This window comes from Artibeus jamaicensis, unplaced genomic scaffold, assembly GCF_021234435.1.
Source record: "Artibeus jamaicensis isolate MK-2021 breed Jamaican fruit bat unplaced genomic scaffold, CSHL_Jam_final scaffold_612, whole genome shotgun sequence".
In the NCBI taxonomy this organism is placed as follows: domain Eukaryota; kingdom Metazoa; phylum Chordata; class Mammalia; order Chiroptera; family Phyllostomidae; genus Artibeus; species Artibeus jamaicensis.
In genome coordinates this window covers 5601083-5615397 of record NW_026522049.1, presented here as the reverse complement: position 1 = coordinate 5615397, position 14315 = coordinate 5601083, and the positions used below count along the sequence as shown (strand labels likewise).

General features: G+C 53.4%; 1 protein-coding gene across 10 annotated transcripts in view; it reads left to right on the top strand.

Moving 5' to 3' along the window:
- Window positions 1-12075, top strand: part of AKAP13 (A-kinase anchoring protein 13) — a 227054-nt gene extending 214979 nt beyond the window's left edge. For 9 of the 10 annotated variants that reach the window (XM_053658874.1, XM_053658873.1, XM_053658872.1 and 6 more), the window contains 7 exons: window positions 316-477; window positions 902-972; window positions 1440-1484; window positions 4021-4071; window positions 4782-5231; window positions 6521-6857; window positions 7662-12075. In XM_053658874.1, coding sequence (XP_053514849.1) covers window positions 316-477; window positions 902-972; window positions 1440-1484; window positions 4021-4071; window positions 4782-5231; window positions 6521-6857; window positions 7662-7711 — 1166 coding nt within the window. In that variant the 3' untranslated portion in view covers window positions 7712-12075. The remainder of the gene's footprint in view (window positions 1-315; window positions 478-901; window positions 973-1439; window positions 1485-4020; window positions 4072-4781; window positions 5232-6520; window positions 6858-7661) is intronic. The other variant, XM_053658870.1, reaches the window with a different exon arrangement.
- The last annotated feature ends 2240 nt before the right edge of the window (window positions 12076-14315 follow it).

Here is a 14315-nt window from a genome sequence, read left to right as displayed (position 1 = left end):
GTCATCACGACCCAGGTCAAGAAATAAAATGTGGCCAGATACCTTAATGCTTCCACATGTCCTGCCCCCATCAGAGTTCTCTCCCTCCCTCCAAAAAAAGAACACACATTGTGACTTTTATAGAAAGCACTTAACGTTTCTTTATGCTTTTGTGGCCAGGTACCTCTTCATAGACACTCTAGTGCCGTCTTGCTCCTGTGTTTTGATAGCTGAAATTTAATTTCTAGCTCCCCCCATCCCATTCTTTTCCCCACAGTGTAACTTTGAGAGATCTGGGCTTTTTAATGAGTAGAGCTTCATGTCTTCTTTCTGCAGTGGAGATCCTTCAGAACCTGGTGAGTGGGGGCCTGGGAGGCCCGCTCACTCAGGCTGTCGGCAGCCCCGCTGGGCAGGAAGGCACGGTGGGCCCCGTGTCCTTGCCCCGGAGAGCAGAGACCTTTGGTGGCTTTGACAGCCATCAGATGAACGCTTCAAAAGGCGAGTGACTTTGAAGCCATGTCCTTTTATAATCGATCCTCGACTCTTCCATAGAAGTAAGAATGGTCTGCACTCGAGTGGCTCCATCTCATCTGTCAATAAATGTTTTCTTGAGATCCTCCTAAGTATCCAGCTGCTAAACCTCTCAAGAACCTCTATCACGTTTGTTCTGAGTAATAAGGACGTTCCTGGGATCTCGGCTAAGCCGTAGTCAAAGGAGCAGTAATACTCGTTGCTTCTAGTTGTTCTACATCAATAAAAATTAATAATCACTCGCCACCAGGTGACCTGCCACCAGGTGGCTTCCCGTTCTTTGGCTTTTGTAGGATTCAGAAATATCACATCCCTAAGCTATAGATCTTATGTTCTTTTCTTGGCTAGTCTGTTTTACAGCCTTTAAAAACAAATTTATTTCTTTGTTCAGGAGGTGATAAGGAAGAGGGAGATGATGGCCAAGATCTTAGGAGAACAGAATCGGATAGTGGTCTGAAAAAGGTATCTTTTTGCCTCTAAAATACACTAAGACCTTCTTACCATTTCCCACTGGATTCACAGTCTATGAAACTCACCCACTCTGATCTTGTTTTGCATGCTCGACTTGCTGTTTTTATTTCCTACTTTAGTTTAAGAGGAAAGAAAGTGCATTCATAAACACATAGTACGGTTAAGAGTCCCCATACTGCTGGCCACTTGGCCTCTCTGGCTTAGAGCTTCCTGTGTATGTCCATTGCCCGACCAGGGCCCTGGCGGGACCAGTTTCCGCATGAGGTTAGTTTAAATGCCCAAACCAGCCCGGACTCTTCACAAGGTGGGAGAACCAGCTCAGTGTCAAGTCTTTAGGCCCCTGCAGCGGGAGGCTGTGGTAGAAGAGGAAGGGCGTGGGACGCCCTGGACACACGCGACATGCAGTTCCTGCCCCAGGATCTTCCTATTTTTTAAATCCATGTATTTTTGTCTCGTAGGGTGGAAATGCTAACCTGGCATTTATACTTAAAAGAAACAATGAGGTAAGGACGTGATGAGCTATTGAAGAGTATGACTGTGTTGTAATTGCTGGGTTAGGAATGCTCATTTTTGTTTTGCTGGCGTAAACCGGCCGACTCCTGGCCACGCTCCGCGTGCTTCACCGTGTGGGTGTCGCGTCCCGCTTTCCCCCGACCTGGGGTGCTCGTTGCCTCGGGGCCACGCCGCAGCACTGCCTGCTGCCGTGGCTGCTGCTGCTCAGCCCTGGAGAGGACCCTTGCTCCTCTGTCCGCCGGCTGGGAAGCCTCCTCAGAGCCATCTCCAGTCCAAGCACCCCGAGTATACTCTGCAGCCTCCATTCTTGCGACACAAGCCTGGGTCACGAGAACCACTTGTCTGCAGTGTGGAGGATTCATTTGTGGGCAGCTGTGTGCAGTCATTTCTTATCCCCCAGGGCCTCGCGTGGAGCTTCCTTCTTTGAGCCCTGCTTTTCACATAGCACGTGGGTCGCTCTAAACGTGGCCTCGGTGTCCTGCTCATTAGAGATTGGACTCTGGTTCGAGTCGTTCCCACCTTCCTCCAGCTGAGGCCTGCCCATCCTGCCGGGTCACTGCACACCTTCCCCCGGCTGCCCCTCCCCGGCCCCCTCTCAGGAAGAGCCCTCCAGGCTGCGCTCTCGCAGCTCTGTCTCCCCTGCTCGTGCGGTTCTGTGCGTCAGCGGACGACGGCTCCACACACAGCAGTGGCCTTTGCGGGGCGCGCCTCTCGGGGGCCTTCTTGTGTTTCTGCTTGCTCCCTACCTAGACCCTAACTTCCTGAGAAGCGTCGTTTTCAAATTCTAAGTTAATGGGACCGTTCCCTTCTTCTAAAGCGCAGAGGGATGTTGTTGCCTCTGTTGGCATGGAAACCCACCCAGCCTGTTGCTCTTGGTGTTTGGAAGTTAGCTCTTTGTTGATTTTTCCATTGGGTGGCTTCTGCCCCAGTATTTAGTGAGAAGAGGCAGGTAAGAGACAGAACAAGGCCAGTGTTTCCAGGCATTTCAGCCTGGGCTACAGGCTGCAGATGCCCAGCCAGTGTCGGCTGCTCTTCCGTGCCACGCCCCTCCCTCTGCTACTAACAGTAACCTTAAGTGAGGGGTGAAAAGCACTTTCAGATATACTTAAGCCTGAGAAGTACTTTTTGTGTGTCTTAAGTACTATAAAAGGAATACGTATTCATGGCAGAAAATTTGAAAACTGCCCAATAATGTACACAAAATAAAACAGGGAAACAGAATCTCGCCACTGAGAAGTAACTGGGGTTAAGTGTTCAGTGCTTCTCTTTCCAGCCTTTTCTTCTATGTAACACTCATTGATGTGTCTAAGTTCGTGTGAGTGTGACTGGTATAAAAATAGTGTTACACGGCTCGTATCAGTACTCACTGCTCTCCAGAACATCCTGCCCTGAACCTTTTTTCTAATGCACACAAGAAGCATCTCCCCTGAGCACATTTATTTGGACACGCTCAGTCACGTTGGCGGACTGTGATGTCGTGCCCTGGAACTTACGTGACCTCTCCAGGGTGATGGATTCTGCCTCTGCTGCCCCGCTTTCTGCGTGACGCAGCCCAGAGCTCCTGGTCCCGGCGTCCTCCCCTCTGTGCGCGCTCTGCTCCCGGGAAAGGAGGTTCCACAGGGCGCAGCTCTGCCGTGGGGGCCCAGGCTCCGCCTCGCCTTTCTTCACCGGCTTCGAGGATTTGCATTTCTCCATTGACATTTTGTTGGTTTGCAGCGTTCAAGTGGTATCTCTTTATTTGGCATTGATATGATTTCTAGTAAAGCTGAATCATTTGTAATACGTTGTACAGTTGGCTGTTTGTAGTTCTTTTATAAATTGCTGGTTTGCATTCCTGGCCTTTCTTCTTATGAGAGTATCCATTTGTTATTGATCTATGAAAGCTGCTTTAAATCAAGTATTTTTTTGTTTGATTTTCTGGTCAGTTTGCCTCTTTGCCTTTTAATTGTACGTTTTACGTAGTGAAAGTTGAAGATTTTTGTGCGTCTGTGTTCTTCCATTGCCTTCCCTGTTGCAGGGTCAGAAAGACATTCTCCTACTTTCTAATACCTCTTTTATGGTTCTTTTTTCAATACTTGGCATTTTAATGTGTTGGAATGTTTTTCTTTTGTGAGCAGGATTCACACTTAGTTTTTGACAATGATTGAGCCAGTTTTCTCAGAAAAATTCATTGAATATTCTCCGTTGATTTACAGATGCTCCTTCTGCCATATACTGAACTCTTACATTTGCTTCAGGGCTTTCTGCTCCGTTCGATGGGTATGCACGTCATTTTTGTGCCCGTCACTTTAAATAATTGGAGCTTTCTTTACTGTGTGCTGATGTCCCTCCTACACACAGTCATTTGTTTGGTCTTGTTTTCTTGGCTAACTGGACCTGCTTTTTCTCTTGGTGCTTTCAGTTTGAAAATACTGTTCCAGTGCAAGCACCTTGCTGTGCGTGGGGAGGTGACCTGGTCAGCTGACGGATGGGTGGCGGGCGTGTGGCTCAGCCCTGACCAGATGTGTCCCTGTGTTCCCTCCACAGCAGGTGGTCCAAAGCATCATCCGTCTCCACGAGCTCCTCAGCACTCTGCAGGTGCGTGCCTTTCCCTGGCCCCGCTTCGCTTCTTTCTTTCCACAGAGATGGTAAAGAGGGTACATTGGATTTTGAGTGTGTAGGTTCCTTATGAGTGTCTGGGGCGCTCGGTCTAGAGAAGAGTGGCTCTCGAGATGAGGAGGGGGTCATAGGACGCAGCGATCAGGGTGCTGTCTGCCCCCCGCAGACTGCAGCTGGTGGGCGGCAGTTCTGTAGCAGCCATGCCCCAGGAGGCAGCAGCGTGCTCTCGGGCCATCATGTCACTCCAGAGAGGCTTCAGCAGGGTTATGAGTTTCCCTGTACTGTTTCTCTCTGTGCCGTTTGTATAGCAGGGCCCTTTTGAAACAGCCATCCCTTACCCTTCCTGGGAACATCTTCCAATTCTGCTCACTTTGTGTTCTTTAAGATCTAACTAATCCTGTCCTGTCTGCCCCTACCTGCAAAACACACTCCACACCAATGCTGGTGCCTGCAGAGAGCACACGACCGAGTCTGACAGACGCTGAGTTCCTAAGCCATGGGCGTCCCTGTTTGATGACTAACTGCCCACGGTTCTCCCGGAGTGTTTTTCCCAGACCAGCTTCAAATGAGAGCACAGTGACTCTCTAGTGACTCGTGCCCCCAAGGACTGGGTCAGGGGGACAGGAAGCAGGAAGCTCGCTGTCCTCCTGGCCAGAGGTGCATCTGTCTCCTCCTGCTGTCTCCCCCAGGGGGTGGTGTTGCAGCAGGACAGCTACATCGAGGATCAGAAGCTGCTGCTGGCGGAGAAGGCGCTCACCCGGACTTTGTCCCGCCCCAGCTCGCTCATTGAGCAGGAGAAGCAGCGCAGCCTGGAGAAGCAGCGCCAGGACCTGGCCAACCTGCAGAAGCAGCAGGCGCAGCACCTGGAGGAGAAGCGCAAGCGGGAGCGGGAGTGGGAGGCCCGGGAGCGGGCGCTGCAGGAGCGCGAGGCCCGGCTGGCCCAGCGGGAGGAGGAGGTGCAGCGGGTGCAGCAGGACCTGGAGAGGGACCGGGAGGAGATCCAGCAGAAGAAGGGCGCCTACCAGTGTGACCTGGAGAGGCTGCGTGCGGCCCAGAAACAGCTCGAGAGGGAGCAGGAGCAGCTGAAACGGGACACGGAGCGGCTCAGCCAGAGGCAGGTGGACCGAGACACCTGTCAGGTGAGAGAGCCACGAGTAAAAGGGGTTTGCTGAACCTGTTCAGATACAGTGAAGAAAGAGCCTTCTGTGTGCTGAGCACCGGGAGGAAGGAAGCCAGGATATAAATAAAGGCTGTTTCTGTAGAATATCTTTCACACTAAAAGGGGCAGATGAGGAAGTGGGTCTTTTTCTCATTTTTTCACCTCCAAGAGGCTGATGAGGAGAGTGGAAATGCTAGGGATTTGGTCAGGAAGTCGTCAGACTTGGAGCTGACGGGCACTTCCGCAGCATGTCTGAGACAATTTCAGGGCCACCCCTCTGCTCTGTGCCACGTAAGAAACCAGAATTTTCACCCCCTGAAGGGACTGGGGGCCACACAGGGTCTGTGAACACCAGGCGTCAGTAAGTGGCTCTGATGCGTGGGTCATGGAAAGGACAGGCGGGGGGTCCAGGGGTGTCAGTTACGGGGAAGAGCCCACCCCCGGAGGGAGGCAGCTGCTCTTTCAGGGAGGGGTGCCCCTGCTTGGGTGTGCGGGTGAAGACTTCCTTTCCCTGTGGCTGCCACTCCCGTGGGAAGGGGGCTTTTCCTTCCTCAGGCACTGGCTCCCGCTCTTCTTTGCCTGAGATTTGGTGGCAGTTCTGGGACACGGACACTCCCGGCAGGTGAAAAGCCTGAGCACACAGGTCACCTGTCTAGATACTTGTGTCATATTGCCTTTGGTTTGTTGATTGACCTTGGGCCATGAAAGAAAATTAAACTCGCGTCTCGTAGGAGGTGCAGTTTTGCTGTCTGCAGAGGTCCTCTGTCATTTGAATGGTGGGAGCAGCCAGTGCTTCTGCCCTGCTCCTTATGGCAGAGGATGGGCTCCACCCGCCCCCCAGTCATGTTGGCGGGGCCTCCACAGGCCAGAGAGAGTGCATAGTAGGCTGTTTGCCTTTCTCTCATGTCCGCTTTGGTTTACATCCCTGTGGCAATAAATTTTCAGGTCAGCAGCTCCCCTCTTTCTTCAGGGAGTGGGACTTCTTTTTTAAACTGCCTCATCCAAGGTCCTGTTAATTCTGTATGATGCTGATGGTAAGTGCATGTAGTAAAAACAGAAATGGTGTCCAAGGTGATATTTTAAACATTTTTGTAGATACTACTTGGGGGCGGGCAGGAAAGGAATTCTGCATCTTTTTATATTGAGGACCATGGAGTCCAGGGAGGCGGGTCGTACCGCGCTGACCCACCAGCTGCTCTGGGCCAGCACCCGCCCGGTGGGCCCCGGGCGCCGCGGCCTCTCAGTAACCCCTTCTCTGCACGTGCGCAGGTTTCACATCGACAGACCAAGCTGCTGAAGATCCCGTCCTTCCTCCCCAATCCCGAGGAGTCCCCCCTGCCATCTGCACCTTTGATAGCCAAATCGGGCTCGTTGGACTCGGATCTCTCGGTGTCCCCCAAAAGGAACAGCATTGCTCGGACACAGAAAGACAAGGGGCCTTTTCACATACTGACTTCCGCCAGCCAGACCAGCAAAGTCCCAGAGGGTCCGAGCCAGACCCCAGTGTCCACCTCCTCTTCCACCACACGCCTGTTTGGGCTACCAAAGACAAAGGACAAGAAGGACAAGAAGAAGAAGAGCAAAGGAGACCGCTCGCAGCCCCGTGGTGAGCCTGTCTCCCTGTGGCCGTCTTGTCCTGGATTTTGAGGAGTTGGGTAGATGTTCTGGGCATGGGACAGGTGGATGAAAGGGCCGTTCAGGTGTATAAAAGCCCAACTTCCTTACTTGTTACCAAACCCACTTGCTTCATCCTCGAAGGAATGAGGCACTAATTCAGCGAGCATCTTGGAGCCTACTCTGCGGCACGTGTGTTCAGAGTAGGGGGCAGGCTTCGTTTTCAGGCGTTTATTATCTAATTAAGGAATGCAAACCCTCCTAAAGGGAGCACTTTCAGTCTTCCCTCCCCCCGTCCTGTATCCACCCGGTGCAGTGATTGGTAATAGTAGCTCGCACTTGGCGAGCATTCCGAGATCACCTGGACTCCTCCGAGGGACTGCGGGAGGAGGCGGGGCCGACTCCAACACGGGCCTGGAGCCTGCAGCTCAGAGAGTGCCTGACGTGCCCGCCCTCCCAGAGCTTGTGCCTGACCGCTCAGCTGGGCACCCCCATGCTCACACCCCCAGAATGACTGCGCACTCCCTCCATGTGAGGTCAAAGAGGAGTTTGTTTGCTGGCCCGTTTATGAGTAGGAAGTCCAGTGCTTCTTCAGAGTCAAAGGGAGCAGTGAGGAGTGGCAGGCATCGCCGGACCTCGCTGACGGAACCAGTCAGGGAACCCACGGGCGGGCGGTTGACAGCCCACTGGCCCCCGTCATCTGTCTGCGTCTCGGAAGACTTGTGTTTGGGGACAGAAAGAAGGGGTCCAGTTTTTTTTCTGACTTTCTTTCCCTTTTTGGTTTCCCCATTTCTAGACGGCTCTGCATCAGAGGTGCCCGCAGAGGGCGAAGAGATCTTCTGCTGACCCCGTTCCTCCACCGGCAGCATCATTGCCCCACGCCCTCCTGTGTCCCTGCGTGTCCACTCTCACCTGTCGACACCATGCTCTGCAAGCGTCTGCTGCTGTGTGCTGCCCCAGGCCGTGGACCTGAGGAACGAGTGGTCACAAGCGTCAGGGTGTGTAAGGTGGCCTCAGACTTACCCGCCCAGCTCACTGCCCCACGACTCTTGGGTTGGGGTCAGCCTTCCTGAGGATGTTACACCAAGAAGAGTGTCCCCAGAAGTCCAGGTGCTGGTTTGGGACATGTCAGGAATTCCTAAAGCTGAAGGAATGTTTCCAGCTGAGGTGTGCGTGCCGGCTTCCTTTCATTTTAGGGAACACAACTGAAATCGGACAGCAGACAGCGTGGACTTTCTGTGCGTGCAGAGATGGTAGCCGTCTGTGCGGACACGGGGGTACGGCAGAACCGTGTGCACCTTCTGCCCCAGACACTGCAGGTGGCTCGGAGGTGCTCAGCCTCTCACCTGCTAGGCCTCCTGGGCGGTGTCGTCCCCCGCCCACCTCACCCCGTGGACCTGTGTTTCTCATGTCATTTCAGAAGGGATGACAAACATTTGTGGAAACCAGTGAGAACAGACCTGGCGTGTTTCAACGCCACGAGATCCGCACCACCTTGGCTTTGGGATTTCGGTCACAGCCTCTAGCGATGTCATGAGCCAGTCCCGGAAGAAATTCTGCACTGGCTTTCCAAGGCGTTTGCCACATATTCCCAGCACAGATGAAGTAGAGAGGCCTCTTCACCGTTGCCCTTGCAGCGTGACACTTTCTGGTTGTCACTGACCATTCAGAAATGGCCACGGCCTCCTGGCAGGCAGTGTCCCCGAGACCTCGTGGGCTGCTCCCCAAGAGCAGTTGTTCCTGCCTGACCCTCCCTGTGGGAGACGGCGGTCCCCTCCCCGATCCACCAGTAGGGACCGCGCGCTCCCCTGCAGGGAGCTTCGTCCCCGCCCTGTGCTAGGACAGCTGGCCGAGGAGGGGTCAGTGCAGCTGTTAGCACCTGCGCAGTGGTTTACACCGGTACAGAGACAGGAGCAGGTCCGACAGGCATGGCTTGCGAAGGTTCTCATGCTGTGTCACGGGGCCTTGGCAAAATTTAATTTCTTTAAAAAAATTTTTTTTTAATTTAAAGGTCTGTTGGTTTTTGTATTCGGACGCTTGATGATGCCTCACGTGCCACCTGTGTTTTATGTTCCTTTTCCTTCTCCTTGTTTTCCTTCTGCATTGGCACCTGTGTCTCTCCAGCTTGTTACTGGCTGGCAGGTGCGGGACGGTTCACGGGTGACGTTTCCTTCCGAAGCCCCACACACCTGCCCCACTAGTAGCTCCCAGGGGGCGAGACTGGGAAATTCTTCGCTTTCAATGTGGCCTTTGTTTCCTGCTTTCGCCCCTTAGGAGCTGGGTCTTTGACCATACTTTTTAAAAACAAAAAAACCCCGTAACTTGGTGCTTGTTGATGAATTGCAAGCTGGCCTTGCAGATGGAGATATTTATCTTTCAGTTTATTTGAAAGAGGTCTGGTTTAAAATTGTTAGCATAGATTCGTTTTATTTATTGTGCGTGTCTGTGTGTCTGTGTGTGTCTGTGTGAACGTACTGTCCCAACGGTTTCAACTATCTGATCACTACGGGGAAGGAACAGTGGCCTGGCTGCTTACTCCTCAGTGTCTGTCAAAGTGCCTTGAAGGCCCAAAAGAAATTACGATTGGAGGAGGGGTCCCTTTCCTTCCCTTCTCCCACCCCACCTCATTCTTTGATCAAGGGATGTCTTTCTGCTTGAGAGTTAAGAAACTGGCTGCCTATGAAGGACATTTGCGTGTTTTTGTCATTGAGAGTTCTTACCTTTTGGCAATAGACTTTAAGGAAGAAACTGAGTGTTCTTTTGAAATCATGATGTAATACTCCCCCACCCCCCGTCCCCACCCAAAGACCCTAAACAGCAGAAGCTATGTTGCTTGCTTCCTTCTACCAGGGCCCCAGCGTAAGTTACAGGCATGGCTGTGCTGGCTTTCCTGGGGCCACGTGGAGCTCCGATGTCTGTGTTACTCGCTGGGGGCAGCCCTGCGGCTTCATGTTGCACGGAGAGAAGCGCTCTGCCGGAAAGGGCACTGGCACACCTCCTTCCTCTGGGTCAGCGTGGGCCGGGCCACCTGCGCTCCAGGCTGCAAATAGGAAGGGCTTCGTGCCCAAGAGGTTGGCCGTCACACCCGCCCTTCACAGAGGCGCTGCGGGCTCTGAGCACTGGACCAGGCCGCACAGCGCGATTTGGGTTTCAGCCCCACAGACCCGTGCTTCTGACCCTGAGAACTGCCCTGGCCAACCAGGCTGAGCCCCATGTGGGTGACTTCCCTGTGATGCGCGGTTGTCTTCTAGGGCGACGCGGATTCGGTTCCCTGTGGGCGTCCCATGTGAGAAAGCCGTGCTTCTCCATCACGCCCCAGAAATCAGATGCCCCAGATTGAGTTTCAGTTTTGGGAGGGTGGAGGGAGACACCTCCCAGAGTCCCCAGATTTTCAGCATCTAGTAAATTTTCTGGAAGGAGGGTGTATCTTCTCTCAGTTAGATCATCTAAGTAAATTGTCATCGGATTGGGTGACAGGTGCACTTTACATGCCGTCAGCAGTTGGCTTCATTGTCGTGACAACTACGTCAACTGGTTTCTTCTTTGAACATGGAGAGGGTTAAAAACATGCAGATTGCTGTAATTCAGCCTTGGCCAACATGCCATCCTCTACCCTCACAAGGGCTCTCTGTGGGCAAGAAATCTGCATCAAGATTGTTTTTGGAAAGGTACGAACTTTGCCTTTTTTCCTCTTACGTCTCAGGGTAATGCCACCGAAGGTCGTCGCTTCGCCCATCTGCTCCCTTCGTTCCCCTTCCCCCTCCCTCCTTCCGCGTGAGCGGCAGTGACCACAGATGTGTAAGAGCCTTGGGGTTTGTCGGACCCTTCTTGGAGTGGAGGGCAGATGGTGTGGAGGGGTTTAAGAAAATAGGCTTTGCCTTAAGTAAAAGTTAGAGGCCAGAACCTGATCCAGAAGTTTGGGTTCACAGAAGTGGTTCCTGTTTCATCCTTTTGTTTCCGAGGTTCTTTATCTGTAGCTTTTTCTTTCTTCCCAAGGATTTTGAAACAGACATGGGAGCGGCAGTTTACTTTGATGTCCAGGGGTGGCCACAGCCAAGCCCTGGGAGGGTTTTAGAGAGATGGTCCTGGTGAGTGGGCTCCCGTGGCCATAAAGAGGATGGCTTGGAGGGGACACTGCAAAAGGGCATCAACATCGCCCCCTGTCCCCTGCCACCCCTTTGCTTGGATGCCTGTGCAATGTGGAGCCAGAAATGTATGTGTGGAGTACGGCGGTTGGCGGAGGTTCAGAGAGAGGTGTGCCTGCCTGCCTGCCTGCCTGCCTTTAGCAGGGCCGGTGGACACACACACGGCCAAGGTCCCCACTGGCTGGGTGCCAGCCTATTTGCTCTTCTGGCTGGCCCTCAGAGATAAGGATGGGGGCAAAGGGTTTGTTTCGGTTTGGTTCCTCCTTTTTCCTTCAACATAGCATAACATTCCTAGTTAACCAGAGTCTAGAGTCTGCCTGCTGGCCAGGTTTTAAAATGAGAAGTATTTTAATGCTGCCGTAAAAGGAAAACACAAAACAAAGGCTTCTTTCCATGGCCTCCTGGCCCAATTTAATTTGTCAAAAAGATGACAGGCCTTGAATTAGTTCTCCATCTCACTAAGGTTTAAAGATGGGTAAACCCAAGTGGGTCAAGTCTCTCCCACCACAGACCGTGCAGACCTGCTGCACACGCCCAGCCTGAGTCGCCCTCCGCCGGGGCCTCCCTCCGGCCTCTGTGCATGCACCCCAGGTCTTCGCCCTGCTTGAACGCCTCTGCCTTTGCAGCCGCCTGTCAGGAGGGCAGCACTCCGACGGGGACCCGCCCTGTGGTCACGTTCAGCCTGTGGTTTCCTGTGTGTCACGTACCGTCACCCCGTCACCCCGTCGGGGGCGTGGGGAGGTGCCAGGAGGTGCAGGAGGGTGATTGCACACACCTCATACCTCTGCTTCTGCTCATTGTTTTAGATGCTAGGTGAGCATTTCCGTGCTAAATCCTATTAAATAAGTGGTTAAAACCAAGATGCTGTACAGTAATTTGTAATTATGTATAAAGTAAAGCTGTTTTAAACTATAAAGATTTTTTTTTTCAGTGTTTTCTGGAATTTTACCATGACATACTTACTGGCTTTGTATTTTATTTATCTTCCTATCTAGTTACTGGCTTCAGATTCTTGTAAAGTTCTTCTCGGCCCTTCCAAAAAAATAAACGTCCTCTAAGTCTTCACTGTGGCTGCTGCGTGCCTGTCGCACTGGGCTCCCTGGGGGGAATCTCAAGATACTCTGGGTTTCTTGTAAAAGGGGTAGCCCCTTCCCCAACTGTAACCAGAGCCTTTTCCCCAGTGAACACTTTCTTTATTTGGGGACAGAAAGCAGGAGGAGATCCTGAAGCACTAAGTGTCTCCGTGGGGACTCCCACTCGTTCCTACAGCCAGGACTCAAAACCCTCGGGGTGCCAAGTGTTGGAACTTTCTCCAGTTAACGAAGTAAAACTGTCCTTTGCCGTAGAATCTACGATGTGAAGAGATTAACGTTATATTGCCTTTTTTGCCAACTTTCATCATCCCACCCCATCCCATCCCCCAAACAGGGCAACTGCCAAAACCTGATTCCGTTAAGAAAAATCTTACTTGCCTGGAGCGAGCTCCGCAGGGATCAACTGGATGTGATCACACAACACTGGGGGCTCCACTGAGAAATCTGGGACACACCCGAGGAGCTGTGCCTGCCCCTTTAACAGGCCCCTCCGTCCCCTGGACCCTGGGGATTGCGCCATATGGTGTCAAGCAAAGGGGCCTGGGATCTTGGCATTGCCACTTGCAAGCTTGTCACCTAACAATGGAAAAGAAAGTCCTGCCCTAGTGCCAAGTGTCTTCCCTCTCTGTGAATTTGGAAATGCAACGATCCCCTAAGAGGCTCCTCTGGCCTTGGCAATAGCTGCCATCCTACAAGCCAGTGACACACTGGTGCATTCTCACCAACTCACTGTCCTTGGGTGTCACTACAGCTGCAGCAGTCCCCTACCCTTCTGAATGCCCGTCCCACGGAGACGCCTCAGCAGGGCCAGGAGAGCGGTTCCCAAGGCCTTCCATGGTCCTTGGGTCTGAGCCAGGGTCAAGCTCTGCCTGGGAGGGAAGAAGAGCGAGGAGGTTCCATTCTTCCTCCCAGAACAGCAGGTGCAGGAGGCGCTCAGCGCTCCAGGAACACTGGACAGCCATCCGCAGGGCTGTTGCCCGCCCCGCCCCCGAGGGGAAGTGCTATGGCCGGAGCCTCTGCCACAGGGCAGACCCAGTCACTGAGTGTCTTCCATAAAAGCAGCATTTTTCTGCTTGCAGATCCCCATGCCCAAGGGAGAGCCATGCTCTACAAACTGACTTAGTAGACTGGGTGTTGCAGCAGAGGCTCTGTCCGGACAGGAAGTGTGGTAACTGATGCCACAGGACAGAAATCTGAGTCAGGAATAAAGGAGGTGCCAGTGAGGCCAGAAAAGAGACTGCCTGGGGAGGAGAAAATGCGGTGCACAGGTTGTTATTTTCCTCAGAAGCCGTAACAAGTAGAACCAAGGTCAGCCGAGCTGCAGAGTCTCAGAAGTAAGGTTGGGAACTCCTGTCAGTGGGGGACCAGTCACCTCATCCCCCAGCAGCCTTGGGTCCCGGATGCCTTGTCAGTGAGAAGGATGCTTAGGCAATTGCCCCCATTTCTTCAGGGGCCTCCTGGTCACCTACAGGATGGTGAGGTGCTCTGCCACCCTGTGGGTGTCCTGAAAGGGGCACAGCGGGAAGGGGAGTTGGGCTTGGGAGGGGTTGTGTGTGCCCCAGATTCAGGGAATGTGGGCTGCAGGGCCCCACTGACCTCCCCACCCCCACCGGTCTCCAGCCGCCTTTGGTATCCACGTTACAGCCTGGCCCGTCCCCAGGCCGCTCTGGCCTCCTTTCATATGCTAATTGTTGCTCTGCACAGCTAGAAATAGTCCCCACTGAAGCTGGGGCTGCTCCTCCCTCCTGGCGCCTTTGTGCAACTTTCCTTGTCCCTGGGAAACTGTATCTGGAGTGGCAGGGGGGAGAGGGGCCCAGGAAGGCCTCCGTGGGAGCACTGACTGGGGGAGAGGAGTGACAAAGTGGCTCCTGGGAACAGACCAGCTGAAGGCCGAGCCTGCTTTGTTCTCCCTCCGGAGTTGCCCCTTCCCTTGGAGGGTCCCTGAACTTCCCACCCCACCCCCAGCTTCAGAGTTGGAGCTGGGCAGTTGCCTGGACAACCTCCTTCTACCCAGCCTTGCCCCCGTCTGTGTCCGAAGGAGGGGAAACTGGCCACCTGAAACATGGTCCGGGCTCTACAGGAGTCCAGCTGTGGTGAGGAGCTTGGGAGGGTGCTGGGGGGGTCCCACTTCCAGAGGGGGCTGTGGACAAAAGCTGGGAGACCCCTGGATGCAGTCAGCCTCTCAAACTCTCACAATCAGGAAGCCAAGGC